The sequence below is a fragment of the Thunnus thynnus genome, chromosome 23 (genome assembly GCF_963924715.1).
Source record: "Thunnus thynnus chromosome 23, fThuThy2.1, whole genome shotgun sequence".
In the NCBI taxonomy this organism is placed as follows: domain Eukaryota; kingdom Metazoa; phylum Chordata; class Actinopteri; order Scombriformes; family Scombridae; genus Thunnus; species Thunnus thynnus.
The window spans coordinates 5,717,087-5,744,523 of record NC_089539.1 but is presented as its reverse complement, the minus strand read 5'-3'; the positions used below and the strand labels follow the sequence as shown (position 1 = coordinate 5,744,523).

General features: G+C 42.0%; 1 protein-coding gene across 1 annotated transcript in view; it reads right to left on the bottom strand.

Annotated features, from left to right (window-relative positions):
- LOC137176249 (neuron navigator 3-like) overlaps positions 1-27,437 on the bottom strand; it is a 256,150-nt gene that overhangs the window by 47,180 nt on the left and 181,533 nt on the right. Inside the window, exons 4-5 of the mRNA XM_067582432.1 lie at positions 3,681-3,798; positions 1,113-1,165 (exon numbers count right to left, since the gene is read on the bottom strand). Coding sequence (XP_067438533.1) covers positions 1,113-1,165; positions 3,681-3,798 — 171 coding nt within the window. The remainder of the gene's footprint in view (positions 1-1,112; positions 1,166-3,680; positions 3,799-27,437) is intronic.

Here is a 27,437-nt window from a genome sequence, read left to right as displayed (position 1 = left end):
AATACAAAGCTTTACAGCAAACTATACATATTAAAACAGCTCAAATCACAAAGACACACAATGACCAACACAAACACACAAAAAAAAACCCTCACTGCCAGGACCAAACTCACTCTTCACCCACACTGTCTTACTAAGAAAGCGCGCCGAAGCGGCTAAACAGCTTTAGTCACTTTTAATGGCAGGAGCGCAGATGCCAGGGCAAACCGACACTGCATAAACACTTAGTCAACTCTAGTTAAAGTGAGGGGTAATTATCTCACAGTGACGACAATCAGCGGTTATACAGCCCGTCATCTCATTAACAGAGGGAAAAACGACACCGCCAGCATCGCTCAGCCGCATGGCAGCCAGAAATACAGATTATTGAAAATGGCACAGTAAGTCAAATATGTGAAGGTTTGAACTTTTCAGGGCTCTACTACGTGTTTGGGCAAGTGGCAATGTGGTTACTCCAGGCATCTCCTTGTTCCTGAATAGTAAAGATGGTTATGGTTTGTGAATGGCTCTGATCAGAGTAATTACTATTGGCTGCTTGAAATCACTTTCTGACATTAAAAATTCAAGTGACAGGTAAACTTTGTCTTTGGCAGATGATCAGTTGTGACTATGACACTCATGTGAGGGTGCATGGTGGGTGTAGAACCACCAAAAAGATGAGAACAGGTGAGAAAGAACTGTATCTAAATGATTTTGGCTGGTAAAATGGAATTTCCTCAACGGATTCCTTTTTACTCCCCAGCTCTTAGCAGGTGATTGAGAAATGCTACTTCAATCACAGCTTTGTAATTTTGGCGGTCAAGCGATGTCGTGCTGTTGTCAGTAGCTGCGGAGGAGAGCATCACCTGAGAAACCGTCAAATGTAACGTGATCTTTATTTTTCTTAACATGATCCAACTGGCTGCTTGTAATCCCCCAAAGTTCACATAACAGTTGCTCCGTGTTAGCTTCAGTGAAAAAGTACAAAATTGGGAATATGAAAACTTGATTTCAGTCTAGTAGCAGAGACATGAAAAGTGAGCACATATTTTTCTGTCTTTCCTATAAAACAACAAGGCATTAAAGGATGGATGCAGTTCAATATAAAAGCGAGGAGGATAAAACGGACTCACCATTTGCGACTGACTCCTGGGGCTGCCATTGATATCCTCCACCTTCTCATTCGCTGCGTGAGAAAGGAAATGAAGAAATAAGATTTTTTTTTTTTTTTTTTACTGTCGTCCCATACTGAACTTTAACATCCCGATGTCCAATGACTTTTGAGTTCAGGTGTATAAATCCAGCAGGAAACCTCTGGTGAGGTTAGCATAGAACTGTGTGTGTGTGTGTGTGTGTGTGTGTGTGTATGTGCATGTGTGTGTGTGTGTTTGTATTGAGGTGCAGAGCGACGCAGGAGAGGTCTGGGAAGCAAAGCTGCCTAATTCGTCAGCTGCCGCCAGAGAATTACTGACAGGCCGACTTGGCCTCATTGTCTGTTTGGGCGAACAGGGAGGGTAAAGTTTCAATCCAGCAGTGAGAGAGAGAGAGAGAGAGAGAGAGAAGTTGGAGAGAGTGAGAGAGTGAGGAAGTAAGGCAGACAGCATCAGTGAGAAAGGCAGCATATGTACGGTAATATGTAATAGAGAGGAAAATGTGTTTGTGTGTGTGTGTGTGTGGTTAACAGAGAGAGAGAGAGACAGAAAAAGAAAAGTTGAGAACAGTGATAGAGACATAAAGAAAGAGAAAGAGAGCAAAAACAGTAGATGTAAGAAGAAGAAAAAGAATGAGGGATAGAAATATGTCTCAAAGTGTAAAAAAAAAAAAAAGACTGAATTGCATAACAGTGTTGGATAAGTTACTTGAAAAATCAATTACCTATCACCATGAACAAAGTCATTTATACTCCATAGCAGTTAGATTACTCATAGGCTACATTACTCTCTGATGCACAGCCCAGCTCTGTCGAAGGCTCCAACTCTAAATCCTCCACACCCACACATCACATCAGCTGTATTTAACATGTGTAGAAGTAGAAAACAAGACACTGAGGTAAGAAGAGCAACAAGTCTCCTGTGTGGATGTATTTACTGATCGTTAACAGCTAGATTACTCACAGTGAAGCCGCGGGGTCCACACACCTTTCACTTGTGAACAAAGCCAGGTGATTCTTGCAGCATACAGCTGTCACAAAAATGATTAATCTGACTGTTTTCTGATCTGACACCTCTCTTTAGGCACAAAAACTACTTAGAACCTAAGTTAGGGAAAGACTGTGGTCAGGATTGAAAGAAACCATCAGTAAGACCTAATAGGTTCTACGCAGCTAAAACATCACATTACTTCCACTTTTGCTGTCTGAGACACAACTGTTAGAATTTGCACAAGCACAAGAAGTCCTGGTCAGGTAAACATAACCATCTGAACAAATGACTAAATGATATTTCCCTGCATAGCTGAGAGTCAGCATGACAAACTTTTTTAATCTGCTCATGTCTGCGATGGTCTGCGTAGAGGCATGCAGTCCAAAATTTATGACCACGTGGACCCTATGTGCGGATCATATATGCCAATAAACATGTCATCACTCCTGTCCACGCAGACACTCAACATAGAATAAACTGCGTGCGTATCCGGCCTTTAATTCTGTTGTTTTTCTGCCGGGACGTTCTCAGGCTTTCCAGTGGCTAGCCACCTAAGATGTAACATGCAAATACGACAACTCTTGAGTCAGTGAAAGGCATATTCTTCTCTTTTGGCAGAAGCTAGCCCTGACCAGTGTGTCCAATGAACTCACAGGGACAAACTCTTCAAACAACAAACATCCCATCCAACTCCTGGTGAGATAGCAAACAAGCGGATCCCCAGAATGCCAAGGTAAAGGAGCACTACTGAGGTTAGTAACTGTAGCGTAATACTATTGAATTTTGCCTGTAATCCCTTACTCTTTGCTGAAAAAAAGGAATCACATTACAAGCTCAATACACAGAAAGATGAGGAGAGGAAAAGAAAAAGGGAAAGTGAGATCACAGAGGGAAATGAAAGAGAGAGACCTAGAAAAAGTGCAGATGCGATGGAGACAGAGACTAGAGACATGATAAGTAGAGCGCCAGAGAGGAAGAGACACATAGACATAAAACCAGATAGAGAGAAAGGCAGACAGATAGAGAGAGAGAGAGAGAGAGAGAGATGTAAAGACTCTCTGGGCTCCGAGGGGTGACACATGCCTCTGCACCCCTGGGTGCCAGAGTCATAGATCTCTTCTACTGCAGCTCACCCAACACCCAAAACAAGGGAGAGCTGTTACGATTTGGCCCAAATATCAGACTGAGGCACAGCTTCCCTCCAACTCACCACAACAAAGACCAAACACACTGTGTATGTGTGTGACTGTGTGTGTGTGTGCGTGTGTGTGTGTGTGTGTGTGTGTGTGTGAGTGGGTGGTCGCTTCATCTGCCAGACAGAATGAATTATAGACACACGCAGTGTTTTAATACTGCTGATGATACGTGGATTTATTCTTCTTTGTTTTATTATTTTTTAAATATCAAAAGTTATTTCTGAAGTGAGACAATAAAATGCTTTTGTAATAAAATGTTCTATCCTGTCATTAACATTATAATTAAGCAGAGAATTGAGAATAGATATAATTCATGCACAGGGAGTGTGTGTGTGTGTGTGTGTGTGTGTGTATGGATGCCTACCTATGATCTGGATGATCTGTGCCAGCAGGACTCCATCAGTGACGTCCTGGCTCAGGTCCTTGATGAGGCGCGGACAGCCAGACTTGGCCAGGTAGTGATTGGCCCAGTCTGTGTAAATCTGCAACAACAGAACAAACACTCTGTCAGTGTGTGTGTGTGTGTGAAGGAGAAGCGAAGGAGTGTGTGTGTGAGATTGTACAGTTTTTGGTAGGGTAGATGAAGATAGTATCTCATGTATTCGCAGCAGATCACTGACTAAAGAGGTCATGAAACCATGTCAGTGACAAGTTGCCACAAGCATTATTCAAAGTTGAATGTCAAATACTTGGATGATCTGATCATGAATGCACTGAGACAATAGTCCATTAAGTAGTACTTCTGAGTGCATTAAATAGTATCACATTAAAAAGCTGTATGGAAATTTGCTAAATCTGATAAAACGTTAATTATTGCAATGCAGCAACTTGAGTGGTTTGTGCTTTTATCAGTTTCTGCATTAAAGGGGTGATGGAAGCCAGTTTGTAAACCAAATTATGAGCTAGTTAAGAGTAAACTCACAGTCAGCATCTGACAAAGACCTACGACAATTTAGTAATTTGCAAACAATGCTGTTTTATGACATTCTTTCCTTTCTGACAGAATGTCACTTCTTCTGTCCAACTTAACATAGCATTTATTAAGCTGGTGCTACGTTGGCTGCCAAAAAGCACCGCCTTGTTAGAAGCTTTCAGGACATTAAACTTCAAACATGGATGACGGCAATGTTCTCATCACTTTAGGGGCCAAGTACCCTTATTTAACAAAAGGTATTGTCACACAGCACATTACAGAAGACATCAAGATGCATAGAAACCAAAAGAACAGCAGACAACATACTGTACGTTGCACTTTGTAAAGGAAGGAAAGCTATGCTTGGGCCATAAGGCTACTTCAGCCCTATGGTCATAGCTAACCTTCCACCAGACGTTCTCACCATGCTGCCTATCTCAACAGCACACTGACTGCTCTGCCTCCCAGTCTTCTGTACAGTGGAGTGGTAAATGTCCTGCCAGGCAGTGCTGTCCAAACACTCGTGCTCACTGCACATCTCCGCTACTCAAACACAAATATTTCATCAAGCTTTGGCACTCGGGAGCGCGAGGAGAACTCAACACTGTTTATGATCTTTCACCACGAGATTTGTAAATGATCCCAGCAAACAATCTGACATTAAATAGACATTAATATGAGGATGGCCTGGACGGACAATGTGCAATCCATCAGGTGTTTGGTTGACGTTTAGTCTAACAAAATTATATAGAAATTAAAATGCCATTATCTCCATTATGGAATACTTGAGAAGACTCAAATACGGATAAAAAAACTAAACAAAAGAGTGAATATTCAAGCACAAGGCCATCTTCACACAAAGCACCACCGGATAACAAAAGCTAAGACTTGACAGGAAACATAAATCCCTTTAAATGATTTTAAATGAATCCTGTTATGAATAAGGTCCTAATTAAGATATTTTGCTGTAACATATAGATATGTTTCTCAACAGGAACAAGAGCAGCATGTTGGTTAATCTTTCGTATTGTCACCTAAACCTCTTAACAGCCGCTTTGTCTTTCAACGGAGCCCATAAGCCGACTGATAAGCGATGCTTTGTCCGGCGATCGACAGACTGATCTCGACAGCTGCTGCGGTTTCACCGGGCACCGAAGACGAAAGATGTGAATCACATTTGGCCTCCAAGTGCTTGGCTCCACAATCCCTCACATACACTGAAAGTTTCTTTTGTGTACAAATGGTTAGGTTTTCCATACAGTAAGTAGAGGACAGAGGTAGATATAGGGAGGAAGAACTGTCCTTTATCACAGAAATGCTGCTTCAAGCGCCCAATCGGTTTTATACACCAAAGCAAAAATTCACCAAACTTTCTAACATTTCCTCCTGGACGCCTCTGACTGAGAAGCAGAAAGCACCTGAGAAGTTACAACAACTTTAAGTGAAAAAGAGGTAAGGATCTTCCCACTGTGCCGGGGGTGCGTTTGATACAAACTTCCACAGACAGCTATGGAGGAACATCTTTCTTACCGCTAGACTTGAATTGAGAAAAAAAAAAAACCTGTAGCTGCCCACATATAGACACTGACTGCTGCACTGCTACCTAAAACTTTTCTTGTTATCCCCAGATTTTTAAAAAAACCCAATAATACAGGCCTGAACAGCATGAGGAACTTTTAAAAATCCCCTTAGAAATGTAAGATCTTCCATGAGGGTGGGGAGTCTACCACCTAAAGAGATCTTTAATGTCAAAAAGTAGAATGAAGTCAGATATAAAGTGGTGTAACTGTATTTTTACACGTTTTTTTTTCTGCGCTGCACTTCCTGTCAGTCAAACAGTGTGTCAGATCCCCAACGTCTTCGCCTTTTCATTTTCTGCTGATGATGTTTGAGCTTCTATAAGTAGAACGAGCCTCTCAGCGTCTCGAATGGTAGACATTTCCCAAGGAATTCCCTCATAAAGTACAATGTTTCTCATGATGAAATCATCCTTTTTTCCCCTCATTTACCTCACACACCGCTCTCAATTACAAGCGTTTCTCTCCTGCTCTTTTCTTTTTCTTGGAAATGAGACATTTGCTCCTTTTAAAGACGCCGCCTCTCAGAAGTGTGTATCGGTTGCGGTTTCCTTCAGCGACTTTCTTCATGATGAGAAGTCGTAAAAGCGCAAACCCAAAGAACCGAGAGCCGTCATAGGGACACACGTTTAAATGCACGCGCGGGCATACACACATCCACTACAAGACTTGCTTGTAGCGTGTATGCACACAAACACACGTAAGCGCTCACTTAGACACACACACACACAAAAACACGCACTACACATGCAAGCCACATCTCATCGGGGGGCAAGTAAACAAACAGGAGAGCAGGAAGATGGAGAAAGTGCGAGTGAAAAGAGAGAAATTAAGAGTGTATGTGCTGCTTGTGCCGCCAACACATCAGGCTGCAGAAACTTTCACCAAGGCTTGAACACAAGCTGCTGGACATCTACCTTCATCTGAGCTATAAGCTTAAAGTGGAGACCTGGTTACATTGTGTTCCTCTCCTCTCTTTACCCTTGAAAGGGAGCTGGGACAGAGAGATTAACACTTCTGCAGAGAAACACCAGGAGAGAGACAGGCAGAGTAGAGACTCAACTCTGCTGCCAACAATATTTCTGGGAAAAATCAAGAGCCCTTCAATCATTTCCTTGACACTGACCTTGCATTTGATTTTGAAAGTTTGTTTTATGCTGCATAGAGTAGTGGAGCTCTGTTTACCACAGCAGGACAATTCAGCTTCACAAGAATACAGGGACTTTCAGATCCTGCTCTGTGCAAACACTCTTTTCTGTCTGCAAAGACTTGTCTTGCTGAACAGGATAAAAAAACTCCATATATGAATCTACAAGAGATCAAACAAGCCACTGAAGGTATCCATAAATAAAAATTTTGACTCATGCTTGGACTAAAACCAGTCAAATCCTCTTGAAATGTATCAAACAAGTATATGGCTTTAGAATCAGCATCGATTTGTGACTTTATTAGAGCAGTCTGACGGCCTGCAGTTTAAACTTAAATCCCATGATGAAATAAACGAGTTGTAAACTGGAGTAAAAGTGATTATAAAGCACTCTGGATATATGATCTAATAAAAATGGTTAGGATGTCCCCTCAAGGTTAAACAGGTTTATTTTTTTGCTTTTTTTTTTTTACTTGAGTGCTACTAGATCTGCTTGTATGACAGTTTCACTGGAACTTACAAAAACAACAGTAAGCTACTTATCCTTGGAAAATAGCCTATTTTTATTCCAGCAGAACATTAAAATTCCATCACTGATTTTTAAAGTTATTCAATCACATAAAAAACCCCACAAATTTTAAGGCTTGTACACTTTTCCTAAGAAGCCATGGTTATCAGAATATATTCATTTTGATGAAGCTAGACTCTTTGTGACAGCTCACAATAATGCAGGGTCACTTTCTATGTTTGTATTGGTCCAAGCGGCCCTCTTTGGAACAGTGTGTGCTCGAAAATTCAGATTTAAACTGAAATATGTCAACTCGTGGAAGCAAAAGCCGTCACTTTTTTTAGCACTTCCACAGGGACATAATTAAGTTTCTCGCCAAAACCTTTTTTTGGTTACTTTACTGCTATATAAATTGAGTGTGTAAAAATGATTGATTCACATTTTCTCTGGTAAACACAGAAAGTGAAAAGGGATCAAAAGATGACTGACTGATTGACTGGCTGACTTGCTGCTCAACAAAAGCTGAAATCAAGATCTTTACATTTTTCTGAAGAACCTCCTTCAATGCAGTTGACATTTCAGGCATTTGTCACAAACAAAACTGGCTCAGACTCAGCAACAAAAAAGTGAATCACACATGAATAAAGTTTCTAAAATGACATTTATTGTCAACTTAAAATGGAATATAATAACATGTTAGTCAGCTAGGTCAGTAATGAATGCAGTGTGTGGATGAGTGAAGCGTGTGTGATGCGTGCAAACAAAATACAAAAGCCTAACCTATCTGGCTGTTGGAGGCCTGAGAGGAAGAGAAGAGAAAGAGGTTAACAAGGAAGCCACCCAAATAGGCTGAAGCCTAAACAAACCAGATGCAGGTAGTTTCCTGACGCCATCTCCAACCCCAACTGGCTCCTGAGCCAGGAAGCCAGGGATGTCACACCGTGACCTTTAAAAAACTTCTAGGTCCACCATCCAACTTAGACCACCATCTCAGCCAAGTACTTTTGACATTAAGAACAGCCATCTTAAAAACACTAATGGATTTTTGCAGGAAACATGGGAACAGTGAGAATATCTGGTCAGTGATAATATTAACCCCTTGACCCAAAGTATGCTCGAGTGTCCAACAAGGTTGTCTGCAACTAGACAATGCCTTTCCCTTACAAATCCCAGCTATTAAAACCACAAAACTGGAATTGAAGACACCAAACCAATATAGCAGTACAAAAGATTCCTCTAACCAAAAGCACCAAGGCTTACAAACCACCACAAACAAAGCCAAACAAAAGCATGGACTATAGCATCTTCTACCAAAGCTGCCAGACTTAAAGTTGTGACACTCAACATTCCAAAACTATCTCACTGCAATACAAAGTCCAGTTCCCCACTTCCAAACCAAATAGGGTACCTGATCATCCTGAGGCACACCTGACTCATTTAACACCAAACCATGTTCAGTGGGCCAGTTCCTTCTATTTACCACTTTACAATATGAAACATGTATCATTGTCTTTTCATTGATTTTGGAAAGCAGCACCCCAACCAAGGCATTGTGATTCACGTGGCCCAACACTTACCTGATTTAAAGCACCTCAACTAAAACAGGCAAAATAAAGTTAGGTAAATAAAACCAAAAAAACAATTCTTACCCCAAATTCCGAATCCAGGGAAAATAACATACAATTTCATGCATGAAACCCCTCCACATTGGCAACAAAAGGCATGCTACTAAGGCTTATGCAAATTCCATGTGGATCCCACAACATACCCAAGGTTTTAAACAAGACAAGCTAACAAATAATCCTACAAAAATCCAATTTGACTCAAATTTACAAAAGATTAAGTTTATCAAAGAAAAAGCCCTCATTTGTCACACTCAGCCTCGGCTTTAACCTTACCAAAAAGTTTGGACGAGCCCATATAACCACACTAAAACTAGATTAGACTTTACCAAATGGATTTAGAAATCCTGGACAAGCCCCCATTTGTCACAGACTGGCTCAGAGTCAGTGACAAACAAGGGAATCACACATGAATAAAGTTTCTAAAATGACATTTATTGTCAACTTAAGATAAAATATGATAATAATGTTAGTCAGCTAAGTCAGTAATGAATGCAGTGTGTGGATGAGTGAAGTGTGTGTGATGCGTGCAAACAAAACGCAAAACCCTAACCTATCTGGCTGGTGGAGGGCTGGGAGGAAGAGAAGAGAAAGAGGTTAACAAGGAAGCCACCCAAAAGACATGCTTCCACTACATGGTACTGGCTCGGCTTGACTCTGCTCGCTTTTGGCACCAGGTACTTTTCTGGATTTTGTTTTCCACTGCAGATAGTACCCCCTCAATGCAGCTGGTCGTCATAGCGATGCCGCGTGAAACTGCCGTGACATCATCTTTAATGCTCGCTTGAAACCTCGACGGAGGTGATATTAAAAAAAAAAAAAAAGTACCAGATACCAGGCACTATCCACAACTTTTGTCCATGGAAAACCAAAAAAAAGAGCTGGGACCTCTGTCACCTGTCACCTCCCTCTCTCGTTCCCTCCTCTCTCCTCTCCTCTCCGAGCTGTTTGACAAAGCACAAACATCAAAGAAAGACTTTTTAAGAAGCCTGCCTCCTGTCTCCGCGCGAGCGCCGACTCACTGATCCGCTCACTTCATGACTCCTCAGTAGCACTCAGAGTTCAGTCTGTTAGGCTCCTGCACTCATTAGCCTCTCCTCTCTGAATCCCAATCGTTTTGGGAAGCAGAGCCGGTGCTACGACAGAGGCAAAGCATCAGCAATAACGCCACCTTCAATGGTGCTGACTGAGACAACTGACATCATAGAGACACACATGCTGGATGAGACAACACACACACACACACACACACACACACATATATATATACATGCACATACAACCTGCTAATTCCCCAGCTACTCATACACAAGCACATACACACACTGAATCCCCGTCCCCTTGCCCACCCTCCTTCCTCTTTCTTTCTTTCGGCAGCCAGCATCAATCAGCAGAAGTCCAGTCTCTCTGGTGATCTTATCCTTATTGATGGCACATGAAGTATCTTTCTTCTCTCTCTCTCTTCTCTTCCTCTCTACCTGCTCTGCATATCGGTCCCCTCAGCGCCAGGGATCCTGCACACCGCTAACAAACAGCCGGCTCTTACCCTGGAGCAGATAAACTGCCTTCAACAGTCCTGATCACAATGCAGTGACTACAGCTACGCAGGTATTATTGGCAGAGGCTGCAGTGGTGCCTAATGGCCTCAGGGGGGAGCTAGGTAAAAGGAGAAAGGACATGGAGCTGGAGTGAGAAGGGATGCAAGTATATCCAGCTGCAGCCGCAGCACGGACGTGCAGTATCTACATGACACACCCACTTTGCTACATTACACACACCCACTTAGGTTAGGTTTAGGCATGAGGAGGATAGTTAGGGTTAGGGGTCAGGGGGTGTGTCCTGTAACATGCCCTTAGGGTGACACCATGGGGGGTGGGGGGGTGTGTCATGTAGTGAAGTGGGTGTGTCATATAGGGTAAGGGTGAGTCTGCAAGACTGCTCTAGAACCTTCTCAGGGGAAGGGGCAGAGAGGAAGTCAAACTATGCAGGACTCACTATAGTTTCCCTGTTTATTAACATGCTTCATTGTATGACTGTTAACGTATGAGCTCTTTAATCAGGGCATCATTCCAAAGCTGTCTAATAAATTAAGAGTTTAATTGCATTCAAGAGGTTTGAGTATATATACAATTACTGGGAAGACATTTAGCTGTGTAATGCTGTTTGAAACAGGCTAGCCAGGAGAGATGTCTCCTCTGTGGCTACACTGGCTTGAAAACCTCAACTTGGCACCGGCGCCGTTCCTGCATGGTTCCTAAATGTAATTAAACACAATATAAAGCCGCATTAACTAAACGAGCGATGAGTCAGTGAAATCGATAGCGCTCTGATGTGATGAAGCTTTCTCCGTGATTCTCTGCCTCGTCCCCGTCTCTGGTTTATGACAAACCAAGGAGGGACGGAGGGATGGAAACAGCACAGATCAGATGGTTACTTCACCGTCAAGTAAGTTTATGGAACGTGTGAGAAAGAAAAATAAAAGCCACCCGCAGAAACCCAAAATCAACAGAAAGTCTGCTCAGTTGACAGGTGACCTCTGGGAAGAGCAGTGTGCTGCTGATACACCACAGAACCAAAAATGTCAAAGTGGCTACTTTTTCCCTCTGGATGTGTGAAAGAACAGCTAGAGGAGAGTACATATAGACATATATACATACAGTATGATGTCTGACTGCAAAATATTTTCAAGTTTCCAGCTAATTTCATTTGTAATATGGTTAAAGTCCCCTTCCACTCAAAGATGTGTTTTTCTTCCTGTTACTTCAGTTGAATATTTGAGCTTCACTATGCAGAATGATACATGTGCAGAGTTTTTTTTTTAATACATTCATCTGCTGAAGGAGGAAAGTTTCTCTTTTCTCACTGAAAATCTGAGTTTAAGGAGTCAACCTACAATGATTTGTGACATCACAAATAGTTTGGGGCCGGTTGTGGGCCAGTATACAACTTACACAAATGTGATGTGGAAACTTGAAGCCTCCAGTGCACAAACACTGAGACTGGACTTTACAGTAAAATAAGACACATCTTGTGCCAAGCAGTTAAACTTTTGAGATCAAATATACGCATATTTATAGATTCTGGAATTTGTAATGAGGGAGAAGGATGAGATGTAATTTTAAGGATTTTAATTAAATCCTAAATATTAGACACAACTTATTATTGAAAGAAGAGTATTTTATATACATCATGAAACATGTCTGGAGGGGATCTTTAAACGAAATTTGCAAGGCAGAAAGTTGGGTAAATCAGTGATATTCAAGCTCAAGTCTCAATGGAAGACTGTCTTAATATGGTCATAAATTCTGGCTCAGTCAGGCTCCTGAGTTTCAAATAAGTTGGACTTAAAAGTAAAATGAGGACAGCAGGACAGCTGTGTATTCAATAGCAAATTCTCCAGGAAGTAAATGCATGCATACCTTTTTCTAGGGTCAGTAAAAGAGATGAATTGCCTAATTGAAGAATGAGAGATAACCATTGGAGGATTCAGATAGAATCCTTTGGTGCAGATGGCCGCAGTCGGTGTCCAACTACATTATCAAAGCACCTGGAAGTCATTTCCACTGTATAAACCTTTTTTGGGGTTTCCTGGGATAAGTCTGACGCATCTCCATTCCTTCTGAAACCATCATTATCTTGTCCTGAGAGCAGAATAGAGAGGCCTCCTTCAGACCCACCTAATCCTGAGGTAATGGCAGGAGGCAGCTTTCCAACGTGACTTTACTCCAATCTCGCAAACACCCGAGGGGGGAGTTTACGCCGGCAATATACAAATTGTAGACTCAAAGTTTCCTTGCGGCTTGCCACTAGTGATGAGGGATCAAAAATAATGACTTTATTTACGTGACAGTGTTCTCCACAACAATTTTTAGAAGCAGAAATGGACAGTAATCTGGAGGCTATAAATGGGATGAGCGGGGAGCACCTTTGTTGCCGAGCCAAACTGTCGATCACAACGCAGTCAGGGCGTGTTCGCTGAGATATGTGGCTGAGAAAAGGGTCTGTCCAGCTGTGTTTACAAGACTGATAAGGCAGCTTATCGCCCAGTGATGATACTAACCAAATGCTATAAAAGTGAAAAAAATTGTTGATCAGGTTGATGCATGAGCCATTTCCTGAGAGCCTCTAAAACCTACATAGACAAAGAATCGCCTGGACATGGTTTTATACTTTTGCCAATTCGGAGCTTATTCTTTCAGTGAGTATCAAGTGTTATACATCATATGATTCAGGGGAACCTGCCCTTTCTTCACCGTAATGCATTACCTTTGTGTGAGCGTAGCATATTTGACAAAAAAGTTAAAGTTATTTAACGTTTTGCAGAACCTGTAGCGTAGTGTCGATGCTACACTCGGTTCCAGAGGGTTAAATGTGCAACACTGTTTCTTTTGCTTTATTTTTCCAAGGAAAACCAAATAAGTATGCAAAGTCCTGCTTCATATTCATCCAACTGCATACAGTTATAACATTGATAAAGCCATTGAGCAGCTCCTTCAAAAAGTTGGGCATATCTTGCTCAAGAGGTGACTTCAGCAGCTGCTGAAGTGGATTTTATTTATTTTTCCAAGCTAGTGTGGAAGATTCGAACTTCCAGGCAGCCACCAACCGAGTGACTTCACTATGATCAGCAGATAACAGAATAGAAGTGAAGAGCGTGCTGCCAAAAACTGAAACATTCAGTCATCTTTTCTGTCATGCCACGATCTGCCAAGCCACTTTGTCATATCAGAGGAAATCCTGAGCAGAAAATGACATAATTGCACGGCTGGGAGAAGTTTGGACACAGAATCCATGTTGGATGCGTTCGCACGCGTCAGTCAACTCTGATCTCTTGTAGCGCAGCGGGGACTGAGGGCCAAAGAGTGAAGAGAGGGAGGGAAGATGGTCAGAGAAAAAGGAAAAGAAATGACAGCTCCAAAACAGCTTGAAGACAGATGAGTACAAACACAATTTAGAGACAGACAGCGGCAGGCAGACAGGGATAAAAAGCAGACTGATGCAACAGAAAAAAAAGAACCAGTATCAATCCGTTTCATCAAGCCAGTCTGACACATAACAGATGCTTCTAAATCATTGATCTCCACTAATAATGATTGTCGATATCCAATAAACACTGACCTTTAAACTGCACAAAGGAACGTATGAAAGTGTTTGCTTGGGGAGAACTTTTTTGTTACTGTACCAAGAACAAACCAACACGACTTACAGCTGATTCATGTTGATTGGAGCAATTTTATACAACTTTATCACACACAACCTCAAACACAAACACACTTCCTCTCTACTGCCAGCAGCCTTGACCCCAAAACAGCAGACAGAGGAGTAGATTTACACTGTGTCTCTCTTCCCCTCGCAGCCCAGGCAGTTCATTACGTTTGCACATCTATAAAACACAGAGGAGAAGTGGTGAAAAGAAAAAAAAAAAAAATCTATGTTGTAAAATACAAAAATAATTCAGGAGAATATGAGAGATGTTTTTCTTAATCTTACAGTCGTGTTATAAAATCCTCAGCTCTCCTTCCATGCAGAAATGCAATGCTGAAGCTAATATGTGGCTTCGGCGATGGGGGCAGACTATTTCATGATTACTCTATTTAGAGTTTTTCCTTTCCTGCTTCCAACTCAATCCACTGACTGAGGGCGTTCACCCTTTTCACTTTGACCAATCGCATTTTAGCCATTCATCTCATTTGAAGCTGTTCCTTCTGCTGTCAGCTGTCATTTCAGTGTCGAATCGATGCGACCCGTCCTCCAGCTGTCCAGTGGGTCCTTCCAGTGAGCACATATCATTCATTTCTTAATAAATCTTTAAGACTTTCAATTCTTTAGTCTCTCATTTCATTTCATATTGTCCTGGCAATCACATGTAGCTTCAGCAGAACTTTGGGATGAGTTTTTGCACAGAAAGAGAGCTGTGGATCCCGTCATTTTCTACGGCGTAATTAGCTGAGTTGGGAAGGGATAGCTTGGTCAGTATGGACAGGAGGGATGATAACTTTATTATCATACATTAAGTCTGAATGAATGAAACAAGACACAACAAAACAGTTCTCACTGAGGCAGAATAAAAGGGTGAAAGCCCTTATTACATATGTATATTACATCACACTAAAGAGAGTGAAAACCGAGTACTTCACTGTCAGTCTGGGACACATAATGCAATACATTATATTGAAGTTGTGTGACTGATGTCTATTATCTTTAAAGACAGAATTTAAATATTAGATACTACTTCAGAAATATGGTTATTTCATAAGGAAAGTTCTTGTGATGATTGATGACCTCAGTGTTACTCAAACACTGCTTCGCTGGCATGCCAGCAATAGTTTTATTGGCCCGATTACAACATAAAATATCAATCATGAAGTGATATTTACAATGTAAAGTTCAAGTTCAAGAATGACTAACTCTTTGAAATTCCTTCATTTTGGAGAAATGAAGGAATTTGGTTATGTGCTGTCCACATGACATGGATGGTTTTAATCTTCCTGTGTTCTTTAAATAAAGACACTTCATATATATTTTATTATAGGTATAAACTTGAGTCATATAATTGTAAGTTTTTAAAATAATTTTATCACCGTTATTTAAAGTTCTCCCATCCATGTTTTATTACTGAGATAAAAATAATAGAAATCTCATAAATAAACTCAACCAAAGCAGTGTGTTCAAACCATCATCTCTGCCCTTAATGTACAGACACGTAGTGGACTGCAACAGATGCTGAAGTGGTCAGAAACCCACACACACACACACACACACACACACACACACACACACACACACAGAGTGCATCCTCAAAGCAAGCTTTATTGCACACGCAGACACAAGCAGTATCTGACCTTACTTTGGTAACCATGTGAGGCAGCGTCTGGCTCATATGCCACAGAACCAGCAAGCCAGACGCTGCCACCATCGTGTAGCTGAAGGACACACACACACACACACACACACACACACACACACACACACACACACACAGGCAGCCACACGCAACCTCTGAAACATTTTGGGCTCTCCACGCCTCTCATCTCCCTCTCACACTCATTCCGTGCTTTACAAAAATCGCTATCGAAAAACAAAGAAACAATTAAACCAACACTTATCACCTGTGATCCAGGACGGCTCTGGCCGGTTGAGATAATGCATGAGAACCCCTGACATGTGGCTGCAGCCAGCTATTATAAATAGCTGGCAGATTTGTGTGACATTCAAACTCTCAGAGGAGCCTGTGGAGAGCCTTGTGTTAATTAGCTGTTTAGCTGCTAGCTCACAAGATGAGCGTCTTCTAAAGCTTATGTCACTGCGTCTCCTCACTGTAGTGGTAACAACCCTAATTAAGGGCCTGTTTTAAACGGCGGGTAAACTTTTCCTGCTCGGAGGCGGCGGATGGAGGCCTTAACAAGTGTCCCGGGGCTTCCGGCTGACACTCGTCTATTCCGGGATGCCGCGGGGCTCTGTGATCATTCCTTCAGACCTCCGCATGCTCCGCCCACTCCAAAACACACAAATAAATCAGGAGAGGCTACTGTGTCATTAGTTACCCTTGCAGCGAGAAGCTCTGCCAGAAATATACAGTTACACACACACACACACACACACACACACACGAACAGATCCGTATCATGATAACCAGACTGCCATGATCCCGTCACATTGTTCCCCCAGAGGGTTCGAATTATCTTCCAAAGTGATTCCAACAAAAACCAAATCATGAGGACATGATCTGTGTTGGTGTGACTCACCGCTGGCCTGCGTAGATTAGTCACGCTTCCTCACTGCATGTGATTGGCTTACTGTTCATTAAATCAAGATGAGTCATCTGCTGAGTTTGACTAGTTGTGGGTTGGTTGACAGCACTGAGCCGGCTCCAATCGGGCTCTGTTTAGAAGCGGTTTCACTTACAGCAACTGTTACTTTTACCACTATAAGCAGTGTCATTCTCTTGAACAATGATGGCGATAAAATAGATTTTATTTGCAGTAAAACAGGCTTTTTTTTTATGAAAGGCAAATGACAAGGAAACACAGAAATAAGAACACAAGGGGCTTATTATCAGGCCTGTGCAGACGGGAGGTCAAAAGGTTGAGGAGTTTTGTAGACAAATACTCATATTTAAAGCCCTAAGCTCACTGTAAACATGGTTTTCTAAGCCTACAAAGCTATCAGCAGCCCACCAACTGCTAAAATCTTGTTCAGGTATCAGCCTCATTGGATGTATCTGGCCTTTGTTTGTTTAAAAAGCCCATTTATATGCAGTACACAACACATGTCTGTTTGCTTTCAATCGGGACTGCCGTCTGCTTGTTGAGAAACAAATTAATGTAGATGGCTAGATTAATGGGTTTTTGATTGGGTGCCGGTCAGACTGCCAGGAGCCCAGGCCGGATTTTATTAGGCTCTCAGAGGATGAGGACAGAACAGCGACACTACGCCCGGCCATTTAGCAAACTGTTCAGACCACTGAACAGACCACTGATTGTGTTGTACACTGTTAACTCTGAGAATATGAGCAAAGTCTTCAGACGTGTCATCGCTTTCATAATAACCCACAACGCTGCTTCAATAGAAGTGGCTATCTTTTCTTTCTAATGCTTGGTTTTACTTTTGATAGAGCTTGTTTTTTTAAAGAGAGAGTGGAAACAATCTGGGTTTTTTTTTTTGCCATATTAAGACATTTTTCTTGCGCTACCAATGACCAGCAAGAGAAGTTTCTGGTATTAAGACATTTTTTTTTTCAATTCCACTCTATATTTTTAAAAGATAGTAAAAGATGGTTTCAATAAAACTTGAGTTGATTGATGTTAAAGAGTCATTCCAGTTTATTACAACTTATTTTAAATAGGTTTGGCAATTATTTCTATCAGTTATGACAACATACTCACAAAAGTAATTGCTGAGATCTGGGGATACAAACTACTATAGGGCAAGAAAATCGGTCAGAAAAGTTGTAAACAAGTAAACAATTAAGGCGTATTATCTAAACAACTATAATTGGAGCTAAAACTTTAAGTGAGTGCACGCAAAATGCCAATAACACCTAATTGCACAAGAAAACCATCTGTAAACCCTGATAAAAGTTTACAACTTTTACTGTTCGCCTTTGTCCGCAATTACTTTGATTGCCGTTGATTACTTTAATGAATATATATTAAAGTATATATTCTCATTTGTCAAGTTCAACTTGTCGAGAACAACGTCAGCTGATAAACAGAATAACTGTAAAGCTAATTTTCCAGAAATGCCCCGGGCTGCATGTTCAAAGGCATCCTAAAAGTCACATTGGACAGTGTCTCATTATCATCTGATGCTATTTTAATGATACAGAATTGAAAATGGATTTTATGTCAGTTTAGACAAATGTGCAGAACTCTTTCCTGAAATAATTTGTTCACAAGTCAGTTGAAATATCCAATGAAATCTACTTCAGTCATAAGAGAAAGGCTGAGGCAGAATAAAGCATCACTACATGTTCATCCTCTCTGAATAACGTGTGATACGCAGATACACCAGCAGAGGGCTCCACCACACTAATCCTCTTCATCCAGCAGTAGAGTCAACCTCGATCTGCCTGTTTGTGGAGCTGCTGCTGCTGTTGTTGCTGAAAAGCAGTTGGGGGTCGGGTTCGAATGAACTTAATGAGTCATTCAAGGCTCATCTGAATCACTGTTACAGATCGAAAGCCAGAATGGCCGGCCACTTCAAAAGCAGAGTGGCTTTGGCTCTTTGGTTAGTAATGAGGCATATTTCCCTGTGTTCTATGCAGCCATAACCTATAAACCAGATTCCCCTTGTCCAGACCTTAGAGGAGCAGATCAGCGAGCACTGACTACATGGAATGTCCCTTTAAAACTCTTTTTTTATGACTATTGCAGGCAGGATACAAGTGAAATAAGTTACTGTAGATGATGGTTTCATTTTAGAATAAAATCCCTAAACATACATGTTGTAACTTATTACGAGTGGTGGTTTGTCTTATGATGATCTCAGATTGAGGTTTATTTATCACTTAATCAATCTCTGGTGAAGGCAAATTGTTCCTGAACAGACATAATACAGCAGAACAGAAGTGAATACAGCTGTATAGAAAATTCAACTAAAGTCAAAAGTTAAAGGGTCAGTCCACTGATTTAACACATCAAGATCATCTGACTAATTACAAGCAGTACTAATCAGACTGTCAACTTTGCATCACAAACTTGGGTCATGTAGTTTGGAAGATGCGGCAAAGAGGATATAACAAAGACACAATCTTGAGTTGCATTGTGGGAAATATAGGATCTAGCCATTGTGGAGCATGACTGGTATCTTGATTTTGATCTTTTTTTTAAAAAAAATCCATCTCTCACAAATCCTCCAACTTCATGTTAGTACAGCAGTAAATCACTGGAGCGCCTCTTTGCTCTATTAGCTCAGCTAATGAGTTTCAACAGTGACAGTGAAGGGCAGAGAGAGGTTGGACACTTTTGCTCTACTTTGTGGAGTGAATTTCAAGCAACAATTGTTATACATACTTAATGATGTTGCTAATCAATGGAAATTGTATTATGGACCAACAGGAAAAGTAATACGGCATTTAACCATTATTATATTGAAGTAAAAATAAAAAAATCTTTAATCGACTGAGGCACACAATTATTCTGAGTTTATAATGACACCTGATACATTTAAATCTTCAAACCCAATAAAGCCTAAAAAACACCAACTTACTTTTAGCAATACAGTTTTATAACCAGTGTTTAAGCATCATATTTCTTCCACATATTGAGGTCAATGAATGATTCTCCCAATATCAGCGACCAAATCATTTATTTTGTTAATCACTTCATAGAAGCATCACACTCTTGTGTCCTCTACAGTTCATTTCACTGTGTGAAACAGACACTTGACACCATCTGCACTCTAAAGACTTCCACGACCTCTACGCCCTCCTCACACCCATCTATAGTCATTAATTAATGTTCTAGCATATAGCCGAACAAGGGTGGTGTGTTGCTGCGTATTGGGAGATTGGGGTCATGACCCTCAGGCGCTGAGGGACTGAATGAACCTCATTGGCCGTCTAATAGTGCTGTCAGCAGGGACAAGTAGGCCGGATGACTTCACTTGACTGCAGCTCCTCCTTCATTGTCCTGTGTGTACAGAACTTTCCTACACTTCTTTGTACCATCTAGTAACTTTAAAAAGGTTTTAGATACTTAAACTTGAGTGTGGAGTGAGAATGCAACAACACATCATTAAGTATGCAGCACAAAGTAAAGCCTCTGCAATCACTTTCTAGTGCAGCATGGTTTGCCAGTTCAGTGCTGGCACCAGTAGAGGGACCTGCAGACCAGAAAAAACACTCTTGATCATTAATTGCCTCATTCCAGTGATAGTGCTACTAATCCCCATGGTGTTTACTGTCCATCCACCAGTCAAGACCTGAGCCCTGCCTCTTCCTGAACAGAATCCCTCATGAATCTGATGTCACTGTGCATGACACCAGCACAATCAGCGGCTAATTGTAGGTTTATAATGAGCAGGATAAATGCAAAATCCTCATCTGCGTTATGTCCTGTCTGTGGTATTCTTATTTATATGCTTTTTCTTTGTTGTTGCAGCAACCGAGTTTTTATGATGGAAATAATTAAAGTTTCCTCTAATCTCCTATTTTATGCGATTAACCTTAGTTTGAACATAAGTAAAGGGAAAATTAAAAGTTGGATTTCTTCAAGGGAGATTTGGCAAGAAAACACCACAATAAAGAAACATTTAAATGCAACTTCTAGTAGCAGAAAACAGACTAAAACTTGATTTTTTCCAAATAATGTCATCCTGGAGATCATGCATCAGGTCATCAACCAGAACATATGGCCTCACTCTTTACACTCGTCATCGCCTACAAATAAGAAAAACCATCCCAGAACATGATGCCCCAGACTGAACTTCACTAGCAGACAGGGAGTTCCAGTAACAGACCGGCTTATGCAACCTGCAGCCATCAAAGACTCACACCGACACACCGCAAAAACACCGGTTAAACAGCGGTGCGGTTAGCTGAGCTGATTGAACCCATCAGCCCTGACATTTACTGTAAATGCAGCGAGGATGTTCTAAACATCTGGGAGCGGGGGTCTGTGACTCGGCCCTGAATCACAGGTGACTGCTGCTGAGTCAGAGTCCGGAGAGTGTTTTTTTCACTCACCCCTGCTGGATGCGTCTTCTCCTTTCACTCGCTAACAGACTGTGAGTCGTTCATTCTTGCCTCGTGTGTCACTGTTGCCATTAGCCTTCTGTTGTTTTTTTTCTCCCTCCTATCGTTTCCTCTCTTGTCTCTTGACTGATTGCGCATATGTGATGGTTGTTTTTTGTGTTTTGATGACAAAGAGACTTCTAACTGAGGATATCAATCAATGACTACTACTGTTTCTGCTACTATGACTACTATTGCTTCTTTTTTTTTGATCAATCAATCATTTTTTGGTCAATAAAAATGAAAAATTGTGAAAAATACTGTGTTATTGCTTCATTAAACACAAATTCAGCTTTCTTTTTTTTTCTAGACTATCTGGGCCATAATAAGCAGCTGTTACAACAGAGGTTAGAGTTCACCCAGTCTGCACTCTGTCAGGATTTCCTCCTTTTGCTTTTCTAAAAGAAACGACCTGAGAAGCTGCCTCAGCCAAGTGGGAAATAGCTCGGTCTTGACAGACACACGGAGACTGGACACAGCCAGAACCACGCACGCACTTCCACCAACACTGTGTTTAGGATTTCCTCACTGTCTTCCCCGTCAGTGTTTCTTCACCGATGGCTGGTGACACGAAGCAACAAGAGGTGTCCCGTTCTCTCGTGTGCCTCTCTGTCTCTGTCACAATCTCTCATACACACACACACACATGTGCACAAACAGCCTTCCACTCTTTTCCCCGCACAGCTACGAAAACAAAAGTCCAGACAAGGGAGAGGGAGTGTGCGTGCATATGTGTGTTCAAGAGAGAGAAAATGAGGCAAGAGGTAAGCAAAGAAGAGCCAGCTAGAATGCTTAAAAAAGAGAACGGTCAAAGAGATCGTTAAAAAGTCTCCCTTCATGGTCATATTCTTCTTGCATTTATGTTTTGTTAGCCCTGCAGTCAAAGTTTTATAGACTGTTATACAATAAAAAATGCATTCATATTTGATCTTAAACTTCAAAGTTCAATCTCAAAGTTCAAACTATACTGCTGGAGATTCAGGAGCCAAGGTGCAGCAGCAGAAAGGAAAAAGTTGGGATTTTGGAAACGTCTGCAGGAACGGCACTCGGGACAAACACCTGCTGTCACACTCTGACCGTTGTGTCGTGCTGAGGAGGGAACAAAATGAGAGAAAACAAAGGGAAACATGTTTTTTTTTTTTTTTATGAGGGAACCTGCAGGACTTCCAGCCAGGGCGAAAAGAAAACATGAACAGCTATTTTTGACCTGAGACAAGTTGACTAATGGCCCGGACTTTCCAATTCCCCGTGATTTTGTTCCTTACGCTCCTGAGTTCTATTGTTTGGCACTGACATGAGGCAGAAAAAAAAAACATAACAACACAGCCATTGCTTCAGGACACTGGGGCTCACCAGTCGCTGCGAGGTCGAGGAGAACCCTGCCAATTTGCTCTCATGCAACTTCCAGCGCGATTCAAAGGAGCTCAGTGTGCGAGCGACGTACCCCGAAGACAAGTCAAGATCAGTGAAGGGATGGAACCCTTTTTTTTCCTCTCTTTCCTCTTCAGACTTGTTGGGAGGGGAATTTGAGATGCTGTGTTGAAGGAGAGGCTGGAGGAACTTTTTTTTAAAGATCATATACTGCTTTCAAATCTCAGGGGTCTTCTTCAAAACACTTTTAAAAAAGCTGAGCGTTAACAGCATCCCTCTTCTCTGCCGTTTCCCTGTTTAAGCTAGGCACCTATTAGCTTCCCTAATTACCGCAGATCTTCCAGGGAGGTGGGAGGTGGGGGGGGGGGTCTGTAGATGGGACTCCAGGGAAAGGGACGGTGTGATCGGGTTACAAGAACCCAGCGGCTGACAACATTATTTATGACCCGTTCCTAATGGATTTAGAGTGACAGCAGTTTCAGGCCGCTGGCAAGGTCAAAGGCAGAGACAACAGAGCGCTAATGCCCATGAGGGTGACGGACAGCTTTGTAACTGACCCCCTCTTGGGAGAGGGCGGGTGGAGGGTAAGCTCTGAAAACTGGGAAAGAAGCGAACACGGAGAAGGAAGGGTCAGGGGAAGCGGCGCAGGGAAACTTTTCTTCTCTCAGAGGAGTGAGAGTGATGGAGAGAGATGTGTCTGGGACCAGACAGCGAGCGTTTTTCCAGTCTATTTGCCCCGCGTCTAGACCCAGAGTCAACGGGACAGGCCCAATAAAAAGGGTGGATATTGCAGTGCAGAGACTGGGTTAGACAGAGTCCAAAAATACTGATGAAAGGCTGCACTGTGGAGTAGCTGAGGACACTGAACTCTAGTGATAGTCATCAAAAAAAAAACTCCCCCATCCTCAATCTATCTTCAGATGACTCTCCACCAGCACTGCATCCGATACTTCCACCAATTCTGCAGATAAAGCTGAATAGGCTTATTGTAAAATGGGATACTTCTGGCCAGAGCTTTCTTTGTACCTTAAGAAAAGGAAACAGGAATTTGAATTTTGGCAGCATGCACCATTGGAGTTGGATTTGAGTATTGAGAGCTAATGCTAGCTACAGTACAGTAAACAATCTCCCTCTTTTCTATTAGCTTCCATTAAATAGGGCAATTAGAAGTCTTGAGCAGTGGAGAGAAGAAACTTGACAGTTTCCTGAATCCTTTCCAAGGGATAAATACATAAATTAAACATCAAATTTGGGGGCTGAGGATCAAAGTATACAGTAGGAGTGTTTGATGTAGGCACGGATTGAAATGTGCATATTTAAAAGGAAGTACAGTCTGTGTATTCTGACGCTGATTAACGCATATTAAGTCTCGGCCCGGTGTTTGATTCTCAGTGTCCAGTGATCAAAGGCATGGCTGGACTAGAGCTTTCTGCACTACCAAAAAGCATGACCACGGGCGTCCTGTTCACTGACTTTACCTCCTTTTCCCCCCCCTGGAGATCAGGGAGCTGAGCAAGGCACAGACGCTACCAGAGTGAAGGGTTCAATTCCCTCTGGCGCTGCTCATGTATGCCTTCAATATATCACATACGTTTCAACTTGGAAAATAACCTTGCAAGAACCAACTTTGGTGATTTTCATGACACGTCAAAAGAGGGATCACATGTGTCCCTCAGGGTTGTGAAATTACCCAAACCTCCTGAGCTATTAAAAAAAAGCTCTTTCCAAAAAAAAAAAGCATTGTCATCAAGGCTCTGAAAGGCGAACGGTGTAATGAAGAGAAAAGTTACAAGCGCACACCTGCCAGGTCACCGTTCTTCTGACTTGCAGTCAGCACAGTTGGAATGAGTCCCTGCGTTTAACACTGATTGATTTGTTTTCCCTTATTTAGCTGAAAAAAGCCCCAAGAGGTGCAGCGATCCGACCAGAATCCGACTAAGCAATCTCGCTTCACGCTCACAGAATGCACCGCGGCGCACGCCAGCGCACACCGTCTGGAGAGCCCAGGGGTTTGGCGTTGTTGTAGATCGATTGTTTGCCTTGCAGAAAGAACAAATTATAAAAAATGACTGTGTGTGTGTGTGACTGTGTGTGTGTAAATGGCAATGTGATGTGTGCTGCATTTTTTACTGTTTTTAAGATTTTTTTCTTTAACAACTACAGACCATTCTTACATTTTAAAACGTTTTTTACATTCACAATGTGCAGCAGCAGCTTGTCTACAATAGCTTCATCTGTGTTTCCACACAGACAAACACACACACACACTTAACGTGCCTGCCAAAGCCACTGTGGAGGTTTTTCAACATCAATATGCAGCGTAAAGCCTTAACAAACATAAGACCTTGGGGGGAGAAACAAAATCCATCCCTGAAAAGACAAGACCTTGGAAGGCGTGTGGGTAAAATCAACTTTTCCAGCATAGTGTATGTCTGTGCTGTTAGCAGAGCCTTTAGCAGAGCATTCTGCCCAGCACTTTTCCACTCAAAAACAGGCTTTTTTTGTTTATCAGACATTAGAGGAAGTCATGAAAACGAGAAGGGTTCAGTTTTCCAATGTGGGCGGCAGATGGAGATGAGAGATGAAGAGGCAAGAGTAGTAAAGCAAAGAAAATATGTGACAGCCTTTGCTGTCTACAACAGGTTTATGTGACTGGTTTTTAGTTTTTATGTGCACAGTGCATCATTTCAGCATCTCCAGAGCTGAAGGAATTCAAACTGACTCCAGACCCGCTATAACAAGAGATGAGACTTGACTTGGACTTGCCCTAAAAGACCCAGGGGAGTATTCAAAGTATGCGCACACATACATGCTGTAATAGTCCAGAAACAATGGAAAATGAAATGTAGAGAAAAGCGGAGGGATGAGAGGAGAACAGGCAGAAGTAGAGATAAGGACAGGAAGCAATGAATCCTTTATCGTCACGCTCATCTTATCGGCCAGAGCAGAGGAGAGCTGGTGATAGCGAGTGTTAAGTATCTAGTCAAGTGATGCTACCTACGGTGAATAACAAGCAGGTGATGCAGCCACATCTGCAGCCCGCTGGAGGAGGAATAATGCAGAGACAACCAATAAGTGTCTGTTCTGAGGTAATAACCTACCTCTTAAAGTAGCCTGCGGTTTAGCAGATGAAGTGTGCTATTCACAAGTGCTTCAAGAGTAAAAAAAAAAAAAACATTATCTCAAGTTTATTATTCATTGAAGTGAAAAATATCCAGCTGGTGCAAGTGATGTGGTTTTGTCTACTTCGAAGTAAAGAGTGTTTTAATCCAACAGAAGGCTTCAAACAAATGCCGTGTGAAAAAGACAGGAGTAAATGAGTTTATCAAGCAAACAAGTTGATACATAATCTCCTTCTCGTAACAGCCTGTCCTCCGTGGCTGCTTTGAATTCGAGGACTGACCTTTACACGGCAGTCTCAACAGCAGAGTCAATCACCGCTGTTCTGTCGTCAGCTGAAAGCTCAGGGTCGGGAGCCTTTTTGACGGGAGTAAATGAAAATGACTCGCAGGAGGACTGGATTAGCCTTTCACCGCTTCTCATTTTGTTTTGATGGATGTCATTGGTTTAGATTTTTAAGTTCGCTGGGAAAATAATGGGTGGAATTGGTTTCTTATTGGTTTTAGATTCTATTCAGATAAAGATTTCACGCTTCAACTGCGGTCAACTGTGTGTCGGTTGGTTTGTTGTAATTTGACGAGTGAAAACGTGTCTGGAATGCGTGAATACATGTCTGTTAAATAAAATGTATTTGATATGAAAGTGTTGTGCACCGAAGATGCAGTTAAAGTATAAAAGAAGGTTTTTGAGTATAACCACCTATTAGAAAATACAATGATTTTTGTATTCTGGTGTCACATAGTGAGAGATGTTCCAAAAATATATTGCAGCTTCATAGGCTGTTGAAAAATGCTGCAGAACTCCGCTTTGATCTTGTACCATTACAAGAGCAACTCCATCTCTTCCTCTCTGCTTTCAACAGCCACTGCTGGCTGGCTGTTAATATTCACCCTCTCTCTTTCCTTATCTCACACGCCTCCCACTCATTCTTCTGCCTCCACCTCTCCTCACTTTTCTCTCCCCATTTTCGCCCTTACTCCTCATATTTTCTCGCCCATTCATCTTGCCTTACTATTACATCTTCCTCTGTCTTCTCTTTATCCCCTCCTTTTCCTCCCATTTCTCATCTTTCTCCAGACAAGTGATCACAAAGCCATTCGTGTACCCTGGTGGGATATACTGTAGAGGGATGGAGGGAGGGGAGAGAAGTCTAGTCTCGCCTCTGAGACGGAGGGAGATGATGAGAGAATCAGGTGCTTTGTCTGGATGACATAATGTGACTGAATAAGCAAAGGTTCACAGTCGGGTTCTGGTCTTAAAACTCGTAATATACAATTCTCTGCCTCTATTTCTTCATGTCAAAGTCTCTTTTCCTTTTTTTTTCCCCCACCCGATCTTCTTCTTTTCTTTATCTTCTCTTTGCTCTACACTTTTTCCCTCGTCTCTCCGCTCAGGCGAACGTAAATGAAAAGCAAATTGCGCTCAGGAGTTTTCGGTTTCGACGACTCGAGAAAAATAAGAACCCAACGAGAAGCAACAGGGGAGATCCCAGGGTGTGTTTCTGATTTACCTCCTCAATATAACGTGGCCGCCCCCCAGAGGCCAGCCAGCCAACGCTTATGGGAAGAGATAGCAATTCATTTCATTCACGGATGGATTCTCAATCGAGACCCTGAGCTCCCCTCGCT